At 45.3% G+C, this 18,763-nt stretch overlaps 1 protein-coding gene across 6 annotated transcripts in view; it reads left to right on the forward strand.

The window, feature by feature from the left end:
- Nucleotides 1–18,763, forward strand: part of ADAM22 (ADAM metallopeptidase domain 22) — a 491,004-nt gene that overhangs the window by 459,179 nt on the left and 13,062 nt on the right. For 3 of the 6 annotated variants that reach the window (XM_082259181.1, XM_082259183.1, XM_082259185.1), the window contains one exon: nt 3,504–3,590. The exons of the other annotated variants lie outside the window; for them this stretch is intronic. In XM_082259181.1, coding sequence (XP_082115307.1) covers nt 3,504–3,590 — 87 coding nt within the window. The remainder of the gene's footprint in view (nt 1–3,503; nt 3,591–18,763) is intronic. 6 annotated transcript variants of the gene reach the window in all.

Here is an 18,763-nt window from a genome sequence, read left to right on the forward strand (position 1 = left end):
CCACATGCCTATGCATACCCAAAAGCTCTGCTCCTGTAGAGCAATAGAGCAAGGGTTACGACTGCGCAGAGAGGCAGCAAAGTGCAAATTGGTGAGTTTAAATTGCAAGGGGAAATAGGCTATCATCCATTATTTTTTAATATACTGTAGAGTAGGAAAGGGATAGAGCCCCTCTCATGTTTTCCAATGCCGTCTGTGTCTGTCTCTGGGGACATTCAACCTCTCTGTTTGTCCTGTTGACCACTGTCACTGTGATTAAAAGTGAGGGAAAAATCCAAAATACTGCTTTTTCATTTGAACAGTAGAGGGAAATCTTCAATTGGGTGCAATTGTTCTTCTGACAGATGTCTAAGAGGGCATATACTTTATTTTTGAGACATTTTGTTTCACTTGCTGTTGTGTCTCAGAGACACAAAAAAGGGAAAGGAATAGCTTTCAAGATGTTTCAAGAACGGAATAGCCAACCAAATCGTACAGTGCCACATTCCAGAACAACTATCCAAGACACATTCAGGAACCAAGTGGTGGACGGATTCCACCCATAGGACACTTTAAAGGCTCCATACTAAAGGCTGTATTATCACAATTAAGAAGTATAAAATACAAATTTTATTAATTACAATCTATTAATAAAATAACAACTAGTTGTATAGGTATGCTGCTGCAATTTTTGCAAATATCACAAAAAATAATGCAACATTCCTCGCTAAAACTACTTATACACAATCCATATATTGATTTTTTTTTTTTGCGCATTCTTCAAATTCCAATTCCAAATGCGACAATATCATATTTCAGCATGCATTATTATCATTCTACTTTATGTATTAAGCTGGTTGCAAAAATTGCGGAAGCATATCAATACAACTCCAAAAGTAATACAAATACGTGAGCACCTGTAGGTCACAGCAGCTAGCATGCAGCGTGACTCCACAAACCCTGTATATATCTAACAATCAATTAAAGTGCAGCGCTTCTAGTAAAAACAGTCAATATGTTATATGTATCAAAACATAATGTCCATAAAATTCAGTCCAATCCACCAGTAGGGCTTCTCCTCAGGAGAGCTAATTGGATCACTGTTGAAATACACCCTTATGTGATATAGGTGAATGAAAGCATGTAAATAAATGTAGATATCCACCACATGAAGACAAATGACTACTCCACCACCATCTATGCACTCACCAGAGGTACATGATGATCATGTCCATCTTTATTCTCCCAGAATGGTTTGGTTTCTCAGGTCACCACACCATCTATTCCAATGTGTCACAGTACCGTTTAAAACACTGCAATAAATAAGCTCACCACATGGAGCCAAAGGAGCCATATATAGTGTAGTATTTATTATATCCACAAAGATAATTTACATTAAAAAAAGCTTCCCAGGCAGAACCCCTGAGGATGTGCTTGCACACGAAACGCGTTGGGTGGGGCCTATGTGCTGACGTCTTGCTGCTGTTTCCAGGTCTTGGTTCAACGGCCGCTTTAGTAAGTTTTGGCTATTGTTTTGTTCATATGTATGCTGCAACTTTTTAATGTAAATTATCTGCATGGTTGTAATAAATACTATACTATATATGGCTCCTATTGGCTCCGTGTGGTGAGCTGGTTTATTGCATTGCTTTAAATGGTACATTGACACATTGGAATGGATAGTGTGGAGACCTGGGAAACCAAACCATTCTGGGAGAATTAAGCTGGACATGATCATCATGTACCTCTGGTGAGTGCTTAGATGGTGGCGGAGTCACAGGAATAGTCATTTGTCTTCATGTGGTGGATATCCACACTTATTGTATTTTCTGGTGTATAAGACTACTTTTGAACCTCAAAAAAATCCCCCAAAAATGGGGGGTCGTCTTATACGCCGAGTATAATATCTCCAAGGTAACCTAAGTATAAGTATTACCGTTAGATGTAATTTCTCAAGACGCTGGCTATGTGGGAATCCTGTACCGGTATACCGTATGTACCGTAGCTTCAGCTACATACAGTGTACCGCGCTGAGCCAATCAGGGAGAGCGATGTATTCTATTATTGAATGCAAAGCCTGCTTGGATTGGCGGAGTAACATCAGCCCGCCTCTCTGACTCTGCCAATCCGAGCAGGCTTTGCATTCAATAATAGAATACATCGCTCACTGTGATTGGCTTAGCGCGGTATACTGTATGTAGCTGAAGCTACGGTACATACGGTATAGAGGTACAGGATTTCCGCACAGCCAGCGTCTTGAGATTACATCTACTGGTAATACTTAGGGTACCTTGGAGATAGTATAAGAGATTACATGTATTACAGTACTTGGGTAACTTGGAGATCTATGAGAAATCTGATGTTTTTCAATGGTGTTGCCTTGCTTCGGAAGGGGGGTAGTCTTATACGGCGAGTATAGCCCAAAACCTATGTTTTAACTTGAAAATTAGGAGGTCGTCTTATACGCCCAGTCGTCTTATACCCCGGAAAATACGGTAAATCACAGAAGGGTGTACTTCAACCATAATCTAATTATCTCTCCTGAGGAGAATTACTGGTGGATTGGACTGAATTTTATGGACATTATGCTTTGATATATATAATGTATATTTTTTTTTACTGTTTTCACTAGAAGCCCTGCACTTTTTTTATTGTTAGATATATACCAATACAACTAGTTGTTATTTCAATAACAGATTTTAATGAATAAAATATTTTCACTTCCTAATTGTGCTAATGCTGCCTCTAGTACAGAGCCTTCAGGCTGGGTTCACACTGCCGCATGGGACGCTCACAGCAGGGGTCCAGTGCATCCCTGTTCACCGTTTCAGGTCTGATTTCAGTCCGAATTGTTGGCTGAATTCGGACCTGAAACGGACCAGAAGATGCACAGGACTCCTGTGCAATTCACACCTGAGCCACTCCGGAGATATGTGAACCGACTCCTTAGAGAGCCATTTACAATCTCCTGACATGCGAATTGGAAACCTGCATCCAATTCGCAATAGTGTGAACCCAGCCTTAAAGTCCTTGGCAAGCCTTAAAGTCCTTTATGAGAGGAATCAGTTTATTCCTGAATGCCTCTTTCAAGATGTTTATAATTAAAAACTTGACAGGGCTTTTAACCATTATCTACTCTGTCCAAAAACGAAAAAGTCTTGGCTTTAGATATACTTGAAAGGAAAACAGGAGCTTCATTTCATAGTTGCATCATAAGTTGGGTGCCAAGGGAGAACCTACACTTCTTTCCAGAGACAACTTAGTTGGAAACTAGATATATATACAGCTGCAGCAGAGCCCCTTTAGTCACCTGTACAACGTTTCCTAATATTGATCCACCGTACATTACCCAACACTCTTCTCTCCTGAATGCTGCTTTGCTTGCTTGTTTTATTTTTATTGTGTTCATTCTCTCTTTATAACCATTTTCATTTCCCTTTCTTTCTGATCCAAGCCTGTGTTGTATTATTAGACTGTATACCCTGCTTTCTCTGTTCTTCTGTCCCTCCTGTCGCTTTCTGCAGGTATTTTAACCCCTCCTACAAAAGAGAAAAGTATGTAGCTATATGGGTAGAAGATGTGAATAAAAACACAGATGGACCATACATTAGGTATTATGTAATGTGACGCTTGAGACATGTCGCCATAAAGTGTTATGGTGGAGCTTGAGATATATACATGACAAGGTGGATATATACAAATAGTCTACGTGTATATATCCTAGGTTCTGTGTTAATGTATATATCTGTTAGTGTGAGAGTGTCAACTTTATCTTAAAGGAGAAACTAATCCCCAAAAATGTGTATTTTTAATATTATCTAATACATTTTTAGTTTTAGAATGCAGCCAGGAAATGCCACTAACATTAGGTGTATATAAACCCAAGCTGGCTGTATTAGTTTTCTTTTTTTTCAGTTTTTTTGCCTTTATTTTCACCTGGTAAACCTGCCATTAACACATGCCCTGTCTTAGGGTGACAACTCTTACTGACTAGACAGTATCTATGGAAGAGCAAACATGTCAACCCAGGGTGCTCACTTCTGAATTGGGTTACAGAACACCTTCCCCCTCTCCCCACTTGTCTCATGTGACAGAGGAGAACCATGAAATGTAAATAACACTGCTTGACATTTCAGTGCAGCAGAGGCAGGGTGGCCAGTAAGGTTATGAACTCACTGTATTTGTGGGTAGCTATTTTATCACATATAACATTCACTATATTGTCAAAAATATTGGGATGCCTGCCTTTACATGCACATGGCATCCCATAGTCCTAGTCCGTAGGGTTCAATATTGCGTTGGCCCACCCTTTGAAGCTATAACAGCTTCAACTCTTCTAGGAAGGCTGTCCACAAGGTTTAGAAGGGTGTCTATGGAAATGTTTGACCATTCTTCCAGAAGCAGATTTGTGAGGTCAGGCATTGATGTTGTAGGGAAGGCTTGGCTCGCAGTCTCTGCTCTAATTCATTCCAAAGGTATTCTATCAGGCTGAGGTCAGTACTCTGGGTAGGCCTCACAAAATCGCTCTACCATGCATGTCTTTATGGACCTTGTTTGGGCAATAGTGTGCAGTCATGTTGGAACAGGAAGGGGCCATTCCCAAAACGTTCCCACAAAGTTGGGAACATGAAATTGTCCAAAATGTCTTGGTGTGCTGATGCCTTAAAAGTGACCTTAAGAGTTCCCTTCACTGGAACTAAGGGGCCAAGCCCAACACCTGAAAAGCAACCCCACACCATAATCCCCCCTCCACCAAATGATTTGGACCAGTGCACAAAGAAAGGTTCATAAAGACATTGATGAGCACATTTGGGGTGGAAGAACTTGACTTTCCAGCTATTATAGCTGCAAAGGGTGGGCCAACTCAGTATTGAACCCTTCACACTGAAACTGGGATGCCATTACAGTTCATGTGCGTGTAAAGGCAGGTATCCCAATACTTTTGACAATATAGTGTATATAACAAAATGCTTTCAGTTGTATATTTAGCAACTCAAAAGTGGGGAATAATAAATTTATTGTTGGGCCTCAATCATATGGGCATACTACAGTGTACACCCATGCGAGAGCCATGTTTGCCCTCATGGAGATACACTCGTGTTCCGTGCATCCCTGTACTGGCAGTCCTATTCATGACAGTTGGGATACCATGGCTGCATGGCCACAGCCGCTGTTCCCAATTTGACAGCCATGCAGGTGTGTGGCCTGAACACATGATGTCTGCCTTCAGGGCCATGTACCTGAATGGTTGTCAAATTGGGAGCAGCAGTTGTGTCTGTGCAGCCACAGTGTCCCAATGGACATGAATAGGACTGTTTGCATGGGGATACACAGGATACCTGTGTATACCTGTGCGGGCAAACACGGCCTTCACAAGGTTGTATGCTGTAGTGCACCCATATAAACACACACTTTTATATGAGTTTTTTTTTTCTAATAGCAGTATCTGTGCTTAAAAGTCACAATCCAGTACTCTAAAGGTGTCTAGAATGGACATTGGGCAGGGGCTGCTGATGTAACTGCATTGTCTGTAATGGCTAGTTTGTTGTCAGCTACACAAAGATATACAATAGGATGTAGTCACACAGGAATATTTTGCTACAGAGATAAAAAATGGAAATTCCTACTTTTCTACTAACCTGGAATCTTTCTGTGAAATAGATTGATCCTCACAGTATCCTAGTGAGGAACAGATTTAAAACTGTCTTTTGGGGATACATTTTTCTTTTGATAGATAGCATTCTTTTTGGACTTTTCTTGCTTCTTGTGGTTTGGGTTCCTATGTAAACATAGTTATGATGCTGTTACAGTGGAACTCCAGCCAAAAGTTATTGTAGTTTAGATACAGTGGGGAAGGAGTAAAACCTCTGTCCCTGGGGAGATTACTCCTCACTTCCTGTGCCAGTGACTGTTGTCTTTTGCACAGGAAGTATGAGGAAATCTCCCCAAAGGGGATAAACACAGCAGTATAATATGAGAGAGGTTTTAGGCCTTCCTTATTTAAAGAGTGTCGCTTTAAATTGGGGTGTCTGCATGCTGCCTCTCACTACTGATAGCTGCCATTGTCTGTGCATACATACTACCCATTGCATGCCTTCTCTAAAAACACATTATTTATATAGTCACCATCCATCTGCAATGTTTACTTCACTCATGCAGACGCATGGGCATGAGTTGTCTGGTCTACAAACCATATGTAAGCTTAAATTCCCAAATTATACAGCACAATGATTCTCAATCTCCCCTAAGATTGGTCAGGCATGACCAATAACATCACTGAGAGTGGACCCCTCCTCATGCCATCACTTCTGGCGACCATCATGGGTTTTAGTGCATAATGTCAACCAGCAAGGATGTCACCAGAAGACTTCCCTTGCATTCCATAAGACTTATTGAAATACAGATGGTGGGCAAAATGATGTAACCCAGGGAAATCATGCAGCTTTTACACTGGCCATATTGGCTATAAAATTAGTAGTTTTGTTGCTATCAGCATTTAACCCTGAATTCTCCCAGTTTCAAAGGACTGAATGATAACAATTGTAGACGAAATCAATAAAAAATATATTTCTCTGTCGCTCATTGACAGACGCATGACTCATATCTTGATATCAGTAGGGTTTTACTGCTCCCTACAGGAGTAGGACACTAGGCAGAAAAAAGATTCTGGCTACACCTATGGGCAGTCCCAGGGGGTATACCCTCTCTCTTCCTGCTATAGGATGTCAGTTTTTCTCTGCCTAGTCAGGAGGAAGGACCTAAGTTCCTTGCTGGGATCTCTGGTCCTGGCAAGCTTTTTAGATAATTCTTTTTTTTTTTAGCTAGCTTTTTTCTCTGGATTGTTCCTGTGAGATCTACAAGCAATTATGCCGGATCTGGACGACGGGCTGGATGTTGAGATCCAGTGGTCACCCCAGCCGGCCTACGAGCACATGCAGGCCCTAGCTCCGCGCTGGGTCGGCCGTGACATAGTCCCACTGGACGGGGACTGGCCTGCAAGTCAAACGTCTCGCCAGGTCGCATACGACCGGTCTGCGGCCGAGTCGCAGCGTTCCTATTGGCCGACATCCCCCCCACGACGGCGGCAAGGGGTTCTGTCAGGAGTTGGCGCCCGCCTGTTCCGGTATGGTGAGTAAATGTTCCCCCTTTTCCTCCTGTCGGGTTCTGGGGTGGACGTGGGCCCCCCCCAGGGCCGGTCGGACCCTCACTTCCTGGGTTCCCCTCTGTTCCATTGTGCACCCCCACCTATTTGCCCTGCCCCCCCTCCCCCCTCCTGGGGGGTCTCTGTCTCCATGTGCTCTGCATGGTGGCGGCCATCTTGGTACACCCGCCTCGTTTCTTTCTTCAGAGCTGGAACACTGTGGGAGTTCCTGAAGGCTTGTAAGGGAGTGGAGCTCCTCCCTAGACCCGGGCACACCGCTCTGCAGGCCTTCCTTTTGAGAGGACGATCACTGCAGAGAAGACATCCTGAGCTTTCTGGTGCATCTGTGGGTGGTGAGCCTTGGGGGCGCTCTCTCTTCTCTCTGCGGGGGGTCTCTAGGCACGCTGCCTGGCCACTGGGAGGCGCTGTAGCACTGGGAGACATTTTCTAGCAAAAAAAAAAATTCAGATTTGTCAAATTTTGCTCACAGGTTCCTCTGGTGTACCATGGACCCTGCTGAACATGTGTCCCCACCTGATCCCCTCGAGGTGACCGCAGGGCCCTCTGGTTCCGCTCACTGTAGATGCAGTTTCGGCAGTCATGGAGTCGTTTCTGTCCCGGGAGGAGGTGGCTTTTCAGGGGCGGGGTGCTAGAAAATGCCCGCCTGCCTCGTCTGATGCCTCATATTCGGAATCTGAACCAGTCCCTGCTGACACAGGTCTCCCCTCCGGGTCTACTGCCTCGCGCCCTGTCTCCTCTGATAGTGAGGAGGACCTTTCTGCCTCTGCTGTCACGCAAGACAAGGCACTGGTTGGCGCACTGATTGTGTCTGTCCGTGAAACCCTAAAGCTGGAGGACGCAGCTACGGCTGCGACTGATACGCAGGTTGCCTTCGGCACTCGCAAGCCCTCCGGGGTGACAAGGGTTTTTCCTTTTTCCGCATGCTTTGACAATCTCATTAAGAAAGAATGGGACCGCCTGAAACGCCCCCCTCGGATGCCTAAGCGGATTGCTAGGCGCTACCTGTTTGAGGAGTCCCTCGTTAAAAAGTGGACGGTGGCACCTACTGTGGATCCACCGGTCTCCAGGCTGAATAAGGCTACTGTGATCCCGGTGGAGGATTCCCCGTCCTTTAGGGATCCGGTTGATCGTAGGGCGGAGTCTGTGTCCCGCACTATGTTTTCCCTGGCAGGGTCTGCCTTAAGACCAGTGTTTACTATTGCCCTGGTTTCGCAAACATTGACGGAATGGACTAAGTTACTATGCCGTGACCTAGAGGGGAGAAACCTCCCCCCTGCCGTGTCAGAGTTGCTGGACCAGATGGTGCAGGGACTGCAATTTGTTTGCGACGCCGCACTGGATACTGCTCCAATGCTGGGGCGTTTGTCATTTTCGGCGGTGGTCCTCCGGCGCATGCTGTGGCTGAAGTGTTGGTCCGCGGATCAGGATTCTAAGAAAGCCTTGACTGATCTCCCTTTTCAGGGGGATCACCTGTTTGGTGCTACCTTGGATGATATTATCAAAGGTCTCACTGGGGGCAAGAGCACCTTTCTCCCACAGGCTGCCAAGGGTAAGGACCCTCGTCGCAGACGGGGACCCTCATTTTCAGCAAACAAGAAGTTTTTTCGTCCCTCTGGATCAGTCGACAAGGTGAAGCCCTTCAAGTCCCCCTCCGGGGGTTCCAAGCGGCCCTGGTCTGGTAAACAGAAATCGGGTTCCTCCAGACCTGAGGACAAGGCCGCTTCGGCCTGAAGGTTTGCCCCCACCCATGTCAGGGGTGGGGGGATGTCTTTGCAAGTTCCCGGATCCGTGGCTCTCCAGGATTCAAGACAAATGGGTTCACGAGGTCATACGGTCGGGGTACAAGATCGAGTTTCGATCAGTTCCACCGGTAAGGTTCTTCCCTTCCAATGTGAGGCTGTCCCCAGATCGCTTAAGGGCTCTGTTGGGGGGCAGTACAGGACTTGGTACAACAGGGAGTAATAGTTCCGGTTCCGTGTGGGGAACGTTTTTGGGACTTTTACTCAAATCTGTTCACAGTGCACAGAAAGGAGGGCAAGGTGCATCCAATCCTAGACTTAAAGGCGCTGAATTGTTTTGTCCGGGTGCAAAAATTCAAGATGGAGTCCATTCGCACGGTGGTGGCCTCCCTGCATCAGGGAGACTTTTTGGCCTCCATAGACATCAAAGATGTCTACCTTCACATTCCCATTTACGCAGGACACCAACATTTTCTGCACTTTGCAGTGGGAGAGGACCATTATCAGTTTGTGGTGATACCCTTTGGTCTCGCCTCTGCTCCCCGGGTCTTCACAAAGGTTTTGGTTCCGTTTCTGGCGCTGTTGCGGCAATGGGGGATATCGGTCCTGAGCTACCTTGATGACCTCCTCCTCCGTGCAGAGTCTCCGCAGGCTCTGATGGCGAATTTGGAGATCACCATGACCTCTCTGGAAGAGTTCGGGTGGCTTGTGAACCTGCAGAAGTTGTCCCTGGTCCCCTCCAGGAGACTGGACTATCTGGGCCTGACTTTGGATGCGTCCTTGGCCAAGGAGTTTCTCCCTGCGGACAAACTTCAGAAAATCCAAACAGCGACTCAGCTGTTGCTGTCCACCAAATGGTCATCCCTTTGGATCTGCATGAGAGTTCTGGGACTGATGGTGGCGTCTTTCGAGGCGGTACCTTCTGCTCAATTTCATACGAGGACCCTCCAAAAGGAGATCCTTCTCAAATGGAACAGGAATCCCGATTCTCTGGACAATCAGATCCGGCTGAGCGAGCGGACCAGGGAGTCCCTGGTATGGTGGCTTCGGTCTCCGATGCTCAGTCAAGGAAGATCCTTTCTTCCCATCTATTGGACGATTGTCACCACGGATGCCAGTCTATACGGGGGGGAGGGGTTCTCGGCAGGTTTTCTGCTCAGGGAATCTGGCCCCTGGAAGAATCCACTTTGCCGATAAATGTATTGGAACTGAGAGCGATCAGGCTTTGCCTGGTTCACTGGACCAAGCATCTTCTGGGCTGTCCAGTGCGGATTCAGTCGGACAATGCCACGGCCGTGGCTTTTGTCAATCACCAAGGGGGCACCAAGAGTGTCCTTGCGGCCTTGGAAGTGACCGGCATCCTCCGTTGGGTGGAACACTTTGTTCCAGCTCTCTCCGCTGTTCACATTCCAGGCGTGGAAAATTGGCAGGCGGATTTTCTCAGCCGACAGACCTTAGATCAAGGGGAATGGTCTCTTCATCCGGAGGTGTTTTCACCAGTTGTGCCTTAGTTGGGGCACCCAGAATGTGGATCTGTTGGCGTCCCGGATCAACAGGAAACTGCAGAGGTTTGTAGCCCGATCCCGAGATCCTCTGGCAGATGCCACAGACGCGCTGGTGGCCCCCCTGGGGGCAGTATCAGCTGCTGTATGCCTTTCCTCTCAAGTTGCTGCCGAGATTTCTTCGCAGGATAGAAGCGGAAGGGATTCCGGTCATTCTTGTGGCTCCGGACTGGCCTCGTCGCGCCTGGTATGCCGACTTGGTCAGGCTGGTCGCAGACACTCCATGGAGGCTTCCTCTCAGGGAGGATCTGCTGTCTCAGGGGCCAATCTTCCATCCCGCTTTACGGTCGCTGGCTTTGACAGCTTGGCTGCTGAGAGCCAGGTTCTGAAGGACAAGGGATTGTCTGCTTCAGTTATTCCTACTCTGCTTAAAGTGAGGAAAGCGACTTCTATGAAAATTTATCATTGGGCGTGTAAGTCTTATATTGCGTGGTTTGAGCCCCTCTGGGTTTCTCCACGTTCTTACTCGGTGGCTCGAGTCTTGGCCTTCCTTCAACAGGGGGGTTGAGCACAAGCTGGCTTTGAGTACTATTAAGGGTCAGGTCTCGGCCTTGGCAATTTTCTTCCAGAGGCCACTGGCCACTCATTCCCTGGTTACGAAAGTTCATCCAGGGGTTGCGGCACCTGGTTCCTACGGTGGGTTCTCCATTACCATCCTGGGACCTTCATTTGGTGCTGTCGGTTCTCCAGAAACTTCCCTTTGAACATATTCGGGAGATTCCCCTGCTTACCTTATCCCAGAAGGTGGCCTTTTTGGTGGCTATTACTTCTGCGCGCAGGGTGTCAGAACTAGCTGCGTTGTCCTGTCGTTCCCCCTATCTGGTGGTTCATAGGGATAAAGTGGTTCTTCATCCGGATCCGTCCTTCCTTTCTAAGGTGGTCTCCAGTTTTCACTTAAATGAAGATATTGTGTTGCCTTCCTTGTGTCCTAAGCTGAGTCATGCTAAGGAATTTGCACTGCACACTTTAGATGTGGTTCGGGCAATCAGAGTGTACCTGGCAAATACTGACTCCTTTCGTAAGTCATATTCGCTCTTTGTGATCACGGATGGCCCTAGAAAAGGGTTGCCTGCATCTGCTGCGACTATTTTGAGATGGATCAGGCAGACGGTGGTGCAGGCTTATTTGATTAAGGGTCAGGTTCCTCCTTTCCCTGTTAAGGGGCACTCTACACGGGCACTTAATGCTTCCTGGGCTTTTCGCCATCAGGCGTCTGTACTTCAGGTTTGCAAGGCGGCTACCTGGTCGTTTGTTCATACCTTTACAAAGTTTTAAAAGGTTGATGTGCTGGCATCTGCGGATGCCTTTTTTGGCCTCAAGGTTTTGCAGGCTGCTGTTTGAGGGGACCCTTGGTCTACCTTGGGGGTTCTGTTTGGTTTGCAGGTGGGTCTCATCTTCTTGTTCCGATGAGTCCTATGTTTCCTTGTTGGCTATGTTTTTGGCCTTGTGGAATATTTTCTTCTGCTATCCCACCCCTCAATTATGGCACTGCTTTGGGACGTCCCTACTGATATCAAGATATGAGTCCTGCGTCTGTCAATGAGTGACAGAGAAAACTGGATTTGTGACTTACCGTAAAATCCTTTTCTCTAATGCTCATTGACAGACGCAGCACTATATTGGAGTTGGGTTGGTGTGGTTTCTCTGACTCTGCTTTGTTACCTAACTGACATCCTATAGCAGGAAGAGAGAGGGTATACCCCCTGGGACTGCCCATAGGTGTAGCCAGAATCTTTTCTCTGCCTAGTGTCCTCCTGTAGGGGGCAGTAATACCCTACTGATATCAAGATATGAGTCCTGCGTCTGTCAATGAGCATAAGAGAAAAGGATTTTACGGTAAGTCAAACATCCAGTTTTTTGAGTGACATTCAGGTGGTTTTTGATCTTCTTCCATTCCATTTTTGTTAATTTAATCCTTCCTTTCTCAACCTTTTCAATGTGTAGGAACACTTAAAATAATTTTCCAGGGTCAGGGTAAATTAATGTCATGATCACTGGGAGAATGTTCCTTATAGTGGTGGTCATTGGAACGAGTCCCACCCAAACACAGAGCTAAAAGATTATTGGTGTCAGTGGTCGTTCTTCAGAAGTTGTTCATTGCTCAAGGAACCCCTAGCAACCTTTGGAGGAACCATAGGGTACAATGGAATCCTTGTTGAGAAAGGCTAATTTAGTCAATGTAAACATAGAAACAAATATAGTTTACAGTTTTTTGAAAGTCAGCCACCAAACTGCAATGAATCGACCTGGTGTATGGGGTGAACACATTGATCAAATGAAAGATTTATGCAACACGTCTTCGCTTGCTTCATATTTGTAAGCATATCAAATATAATCTCTTTACTCTTGCTATCCATTGAGAACCTTGCTGGGACCACCAAGGATCCTTGCTTGAAGAAGCCAAAGTTCAAAATTAATTTTTTTAATGATTAAAGTGTCTGCAGACATAGGGCTCTCTGCATTTAGGGATATTGAAAAGGTATCTTTGGAATCCCTATGCTTCACACGTATGGCTAGATGGAATGATCAGGGTGTCTCTAAAGTGATTCTAGGGGTATCTACTTTCATGTGATACTAGAAATAATTTCCCGGTTCATTTATCCTCCCCGTACCGTCAGCACATTTCCTTTAGTATTTGATTCTAGACACTCCAAAATACAGCATGTTCTGCCTAGAAATGATGATTAGGTCTTCCGGCATTGGATTACTTCCTATGAGGAACAACAGAACAGGTAATTTGTATTCTTAGTATAAATATTGCACTTATTAAGAAATATAATTGCATTGGTTGCTGAGTTACTGCACTAGGCACATTATTCATAATCTTTGCATTCTCCTTTGAACAGACCTACTTTGTGCTTTAAAGTGGTGTTAAGACCAAAAACAAGAATGTAATATATTGCAGATTACCAAACCATAAGTGTGGCAGCTGCATTTGTTTTAATATTTTTGGGCATTTTTTCCCTTTATTTTCATCTGGTGATCTGGTCATTAACACACGTCCTATCCTAGGTTGTCTCCACTCACGATAGAGGAGTAATGGAGATACTGTATTGGACTATTAAGTTATTTTTTTAAATAAGCCTCCTTTGTCACAATAAGGACGTTACATAGTGCTACTAATGTGTGTCTTTCCAATTGTTATTTTGATTGTAATTGAGTAAGATAAAACTTGGGATTTTGGTAGATACCTTTTAAAAGCAGCATTGGCAACCTGGGAAGAGAATATTGTTAAATGCACAAGCGGTTTTAGATGGACTTGACTAACACATTATAGCTGAACTCCAGATAACACTCTGTAAGCAGTTACAGCAGCCGCTTTTTTTTTTCCCCTTTTGGGATAAGTATTTTATACAAATTAATAAGTGCTGACCATTGTAAGCTCCCCTGTCAGTGTTATATGATTTGTCTCAACCCTCTAACTGGCGCTTTTGCTGGTCAGCTTGGTCTTTTAAAGAAAGCTGAAAAAGAACAGACTTACTGGCAGATCACCAGGTGAAAATAAGAGAAAAAAAAAGCTGCAGTATAATAAATTTTTGCTTTTGGGTGAATACCACTTTTGGGTTTCCACAGTGTGTTCCCAGCACAGTCAACAAAAGTAGAGCATTTTTATTGTATGGAACACATACAGAAAGTGGCAAAATGCATCAAAAACACACCGGAACACCCATGCCCTGACTTGGGATGAAGAAAAAAAGAGGGGGAAAAAAACACGGCAACAAACAAAGGCGCGCATGCAGAAATTGTGATGTGAACCGGCCCTTAACCGCTTTACGACCGCCTGACGCAGTTATACTGTGGCAGGCAGCTGCTCCTGGGCAAACCGTTGTAGATATATGTCGGTCACAAGCGGAAAGGCTAGGGGGCGAGCGAGCACCGCCAGCGGCGCACTCCCGCCCCCGCTCGTCAGTGGTGAAGCCGATGCAGCGGGCAGGCAGCTCTGATTGCCGCCTGACACCCGCAATCGATCCCCACTGAGAGAGAAGGACGGTCAGCTGTTGTAAACACAGCTGACCGTTCTTCTCCTTGGAATGATCATAGAGCCCATGTGATCCTTCTTTATAGGATCACATGCCTCTATGGTCATTTCAGAAGCCCCCCCCCCACAGTTCGAATCACTCCCCTAGGCTCACATTTAACCCCTTGGTCATCCACAGGGTAACCCCTTCCCTACCAATGGCATTATTACAGTAACAGTGCATATTTTTAGCACTGATCACTGTAGTAATGTCACTGGTACCCCCAAAAGGGTCATAAATGTCAGTTAGGGGTCCAATCTGTCCTCCGCAATGTCGCAGTCCTGCAAAAAATCACTGATCGCCACCATTACTAGTAAAAAAATATATATAAACAATAAAAATGACATAAATCTTTCCCGTAGTTAGTAGACGCAATAACTTTTGTGAAAACCAATCAAAATATGCTTATTGCGATTTTTTTTACCAAAAATATGTAGCAGAAAACAAATTGGCCTAAAATGTTAAAAACTTTTGATTTTTAAATTATTTTTCTTGGGAAAGTTATATAGCAGAATGTGAAAAATATTGTTTGTTTGTTTTTTTCAAAATTGTCGCTCTTTTTTTGTTTATAGTGCAAAAAATAAAAATCGCACAGGTGATCAAATACCACCAAAAGAAAGCTCTATTTGTGGGAAATAAAGGTCGTCAATTTTATTTAGGTACACTTCGCACAACCGCGCAATTGTCCATTAAAGTAACGCAGTGCCGAATCACAAAATATGACCTGGTCATTAAGGGGGAAAATCCTTCCGGTCTTAAAGTGGTTAAAGTGTATTTCTACCTTTGCAGGCAAATTACTTTATTTGCATGTGTTCCCTTTCACACAGCATAGCTTTAAAACAGTGGTTCTTAACCTTGTTGGAGGTACTGAACCCCACCAGTTTTATATGCGCATTCACCGAACCCTTCTTAATTGGAAAAATAAAATATGATTTTTTCAAATTCAAAACATAGGTATATATTATTTTAGGTATATATATTTATACATAGGTGCACAAAATGAACAAAACCATTAAGAACAAAGAACAAAACCATTAAAACATGATTTTCACACAAAAACAAAAACATAATAATGAATATTTACTGCAAATTAGTGTGACTTCTGCTGTTGTCTTTCAGAGACCAGTTCAGAAATGCGCGGCTTTATCTTGGCAAGTGCCACTCTCATGTCATTATCATGTCTTATGTCACCTCACCCTGGCCTGCTGTAAGGGGGGATCTATATGGGGGAATGGGACCTCACCTCACCTTGGCCTGCTGTAAGGGGGGAGATCTATATGGGGGACGGGACCTCACCTCACCCTGGCCTGCTGTAAGGGGGGATCCATATGGGGGACCTTACAGCAGGCCAGGGTGAGGCCCCCCATAAAGATCCCAGGCCAGGTTCCCCATAAAAAAGATCCCCTTGACATAGTCTTCTCAGTGTTCTCACACAGACAGTCAATCAGTTACTAGACTAGTACAGCCAGTACTACTCCAGTCCTACCTTTTTTTCACCTGTGTCCCGACTCCCGATCACAGGCTAGGTTTTCCTCCTGCAGGCTGCAGCACCACTGTCACCACTGGCTCTCTGGCCTCTCACCTGCCGGCTTCTTCTGCTGCTGCGGCTCTCTCCAGGCCAGGCAACCCGTGACCGCCCAGCGCAGCACGGGTTAGTCCCTCCCCCAGACAGTCCCTCTCCGCAACGCACGCCTGGCCTGTCTCCGTCCCCCCCCCCCCCCCACCACCACTCCACAGTGGGCGACGCCGGCTCCGGCTGGATCGGATTCGGCCGGGAGCCGAGCTGCACAGCCCGCAGTAAGAGTGAGCCAGGGGCAGAGAGAGCTGCGAGTGCGAGCAGACTCAGCGGGCGGCGGTGAGCCTATCATGACAGAGTGAGTGACATGACACTGCGGAGCGGATGCGCCCCCCCAGATGTTGCAGCCGGCCCCCCCTGCACCCCCCACGCTATGCCACTGGATGTTATGTATTTCCATGATGACGGAGCGGGAGCGGAAGGACATACCCGAAACTGGAGAAATAGTCCCTGACAGCGAAGTGGTACTAGAGGAGGGTGTGCCGAACCCTCGAGACTGACCCACCGAACCCCTGGGGTTCGATCGAACCAAGGTTAAGAACCACTGCTTTAAAATATATGTAAAAAATGCTGCTCTTTTCTGAAAACTCCAAACCCTGAGGAGTGTGTATAATTCTGCTCCCAGGAAACAACTAGAAAAGTAAGAAATGATTTTTAGGCATGCTGTGAGAATGGGTACACATAACAAACTCATAGTGGTGGTCTTTCAAAATTGACTGCAAAAGTGGAAATCATATTTAAAGCAGAACTAAACTCTCCTATCCTTTCACAGTTGAAGTCAGGACCATCTTAACCCCTATTTAGATCTCCAATTGCCTTAAGCCCCGTACACATGCGTCGAAAATTGGCAGGGAATTTTCGTCCGACTACCGATCTGCCGATTTTAGGCTTGTTAGTATGATGCGTCCGACAACCGACTTCGACTTTTTCGGCCGAAAAAAATCTGGTGTGCAGACTATAAAATTTTTGTTGGCGTCAACACAACGGCCCATTTTCGTGTAGTCAGTACAGATTTCGACAGGGAAAAATCTGATGAGCAAGTCTGGGCATGCTCAGAGAAGAAAGAACACAAAGAAAGCAAACCAACCCATGACATCACTTCTGAAGTAGAATTTTGTTGGGCGAGAAAATTCATGTGCAGTCTAGGCACATTCCAACCAACAAAACACAACTCTGGACAAAAGACGGACGATCGGTCGGCCGATAATCGCTGCGTGTGTACGGGGCTTTAAGCTGGATACACACTATCCAACTTTTGTGGTTAGATTTCCTTCAGATTTACCTTTTCTATGTAGTGCAGGGGCCTGCCAGATTGCATACAAATTGAAAGTGTTTAGGTTTGACCTCATATTATATGGTTTTGGTAAGTCTAAAGTCCCGTACACACGCAATGATTATCGGCCGACCGATCGTCCGACTTTTGTCCAAGTTGTGTTTTGTTGGTTGGAATGTGCCTAGACTGCACACGAATTTTCTCGGCCAACAAAATTCTACTTCAGAAGTGATGTCATGTGTTGGTTTGTTTTCTTTGTGTTTTTTCTTCACTGAGCATGCCCAGACTTGCTCAGCAGATTTTTCCCTGTCGAAATCTGTACTGACTGCACGAAAATTGGCCGTTATGTTGACGGCCAACAAAAATTTTATAGTCTGCACATCAGATTTTTTTTGGCCGAAAAGTTGGAGTTGGTTGTCGGAAACATCATACTAACAAGCCGAAAATCGGTAGATCGGTAGATCGGACGTTGGCCGAAAATTCCCTGCCAATTTTCGACGCGTGTGTACGGGGCTTAAAGGAAAAAGTCTTCAGAAAATCTTATAGTGTGTATGGCCCATTAGTGTTGCACATGTGATGAGCTATTACACCAATCAAGTGAATGCTAATTAATGACCAGCCCTCAGTGTTTTACTGTGCAGGTTGATGTCCATTGTGTACAAGTGTGGTGAGTGGGTGCATCACACTGTTTCATTGTGCTGCTTTTAGTAAATCTCCCCCAGATTGTCTCCTGTGGATACCTTTTATTTATTTCAGCATATCTGGGACAATTATATTTTTATTTAATTGCAAAATCTGGAGTTGAACTTTAATGCAACTGACATTTCTAGCTTTAGAGGTTCTCAGTAAGTTGTCTGGCGCAGCTCTAATCAGGTCAGCTGCCCAAGCTGCGGCTAAGAATAACTAATGGTTGCTGATGTGTAAATAATTTTGCATCTTTTTTATGCTTACTTTAGTACACAAGATCTACGCACATCGGCCACTTTATTAGGTACACCTTGCTAGTACCAGGTTGGACTCCCTTTTGCCTTCATAACTGCCTTAATTCTTTGTCGCATAGATTCAACAAGGTGTTGGAAACATTCCTCAGTTTACATGATAGCATCATGCAGTTTCTGTAGATTTGTTGGCTGCACATCCATGTGAATCTCCCATTCCAAAACATCCCAAAGGGGCTCCATTGGATTTAGATCCGGTGACTGTGGAGGCCATTGGAGTGCAGTGATCTCATTGTCATGTTCAAGAAACCAGTGGTGAGATTATTTGAGCTTTGTGACATGGTGCTTTATCCTACTGGAAGGAGCCATAAGGAGATGGGTACACTGTAGTCATAAAGGGATGGACATGGTTAGCAACAATACTCAGGTAGGCCGTGGTGTTTAAATGATGCTCAGTTGGTAGTAAGGGGCCCAAAGTGTGCCAAGAAAATATCCCCACACCATTACAGCACCAC

Source organism: Pelophylax lessonae, assembly GCF_965119305.1.
Source record: "Pelophylax lessonae genome assembly, chromosome: 5".
NCBI lineage: Eukaryota > Metazoa > Chordata > Amphibia > Anura > Ranidae > Pelophylax > Pelophylax lessonae.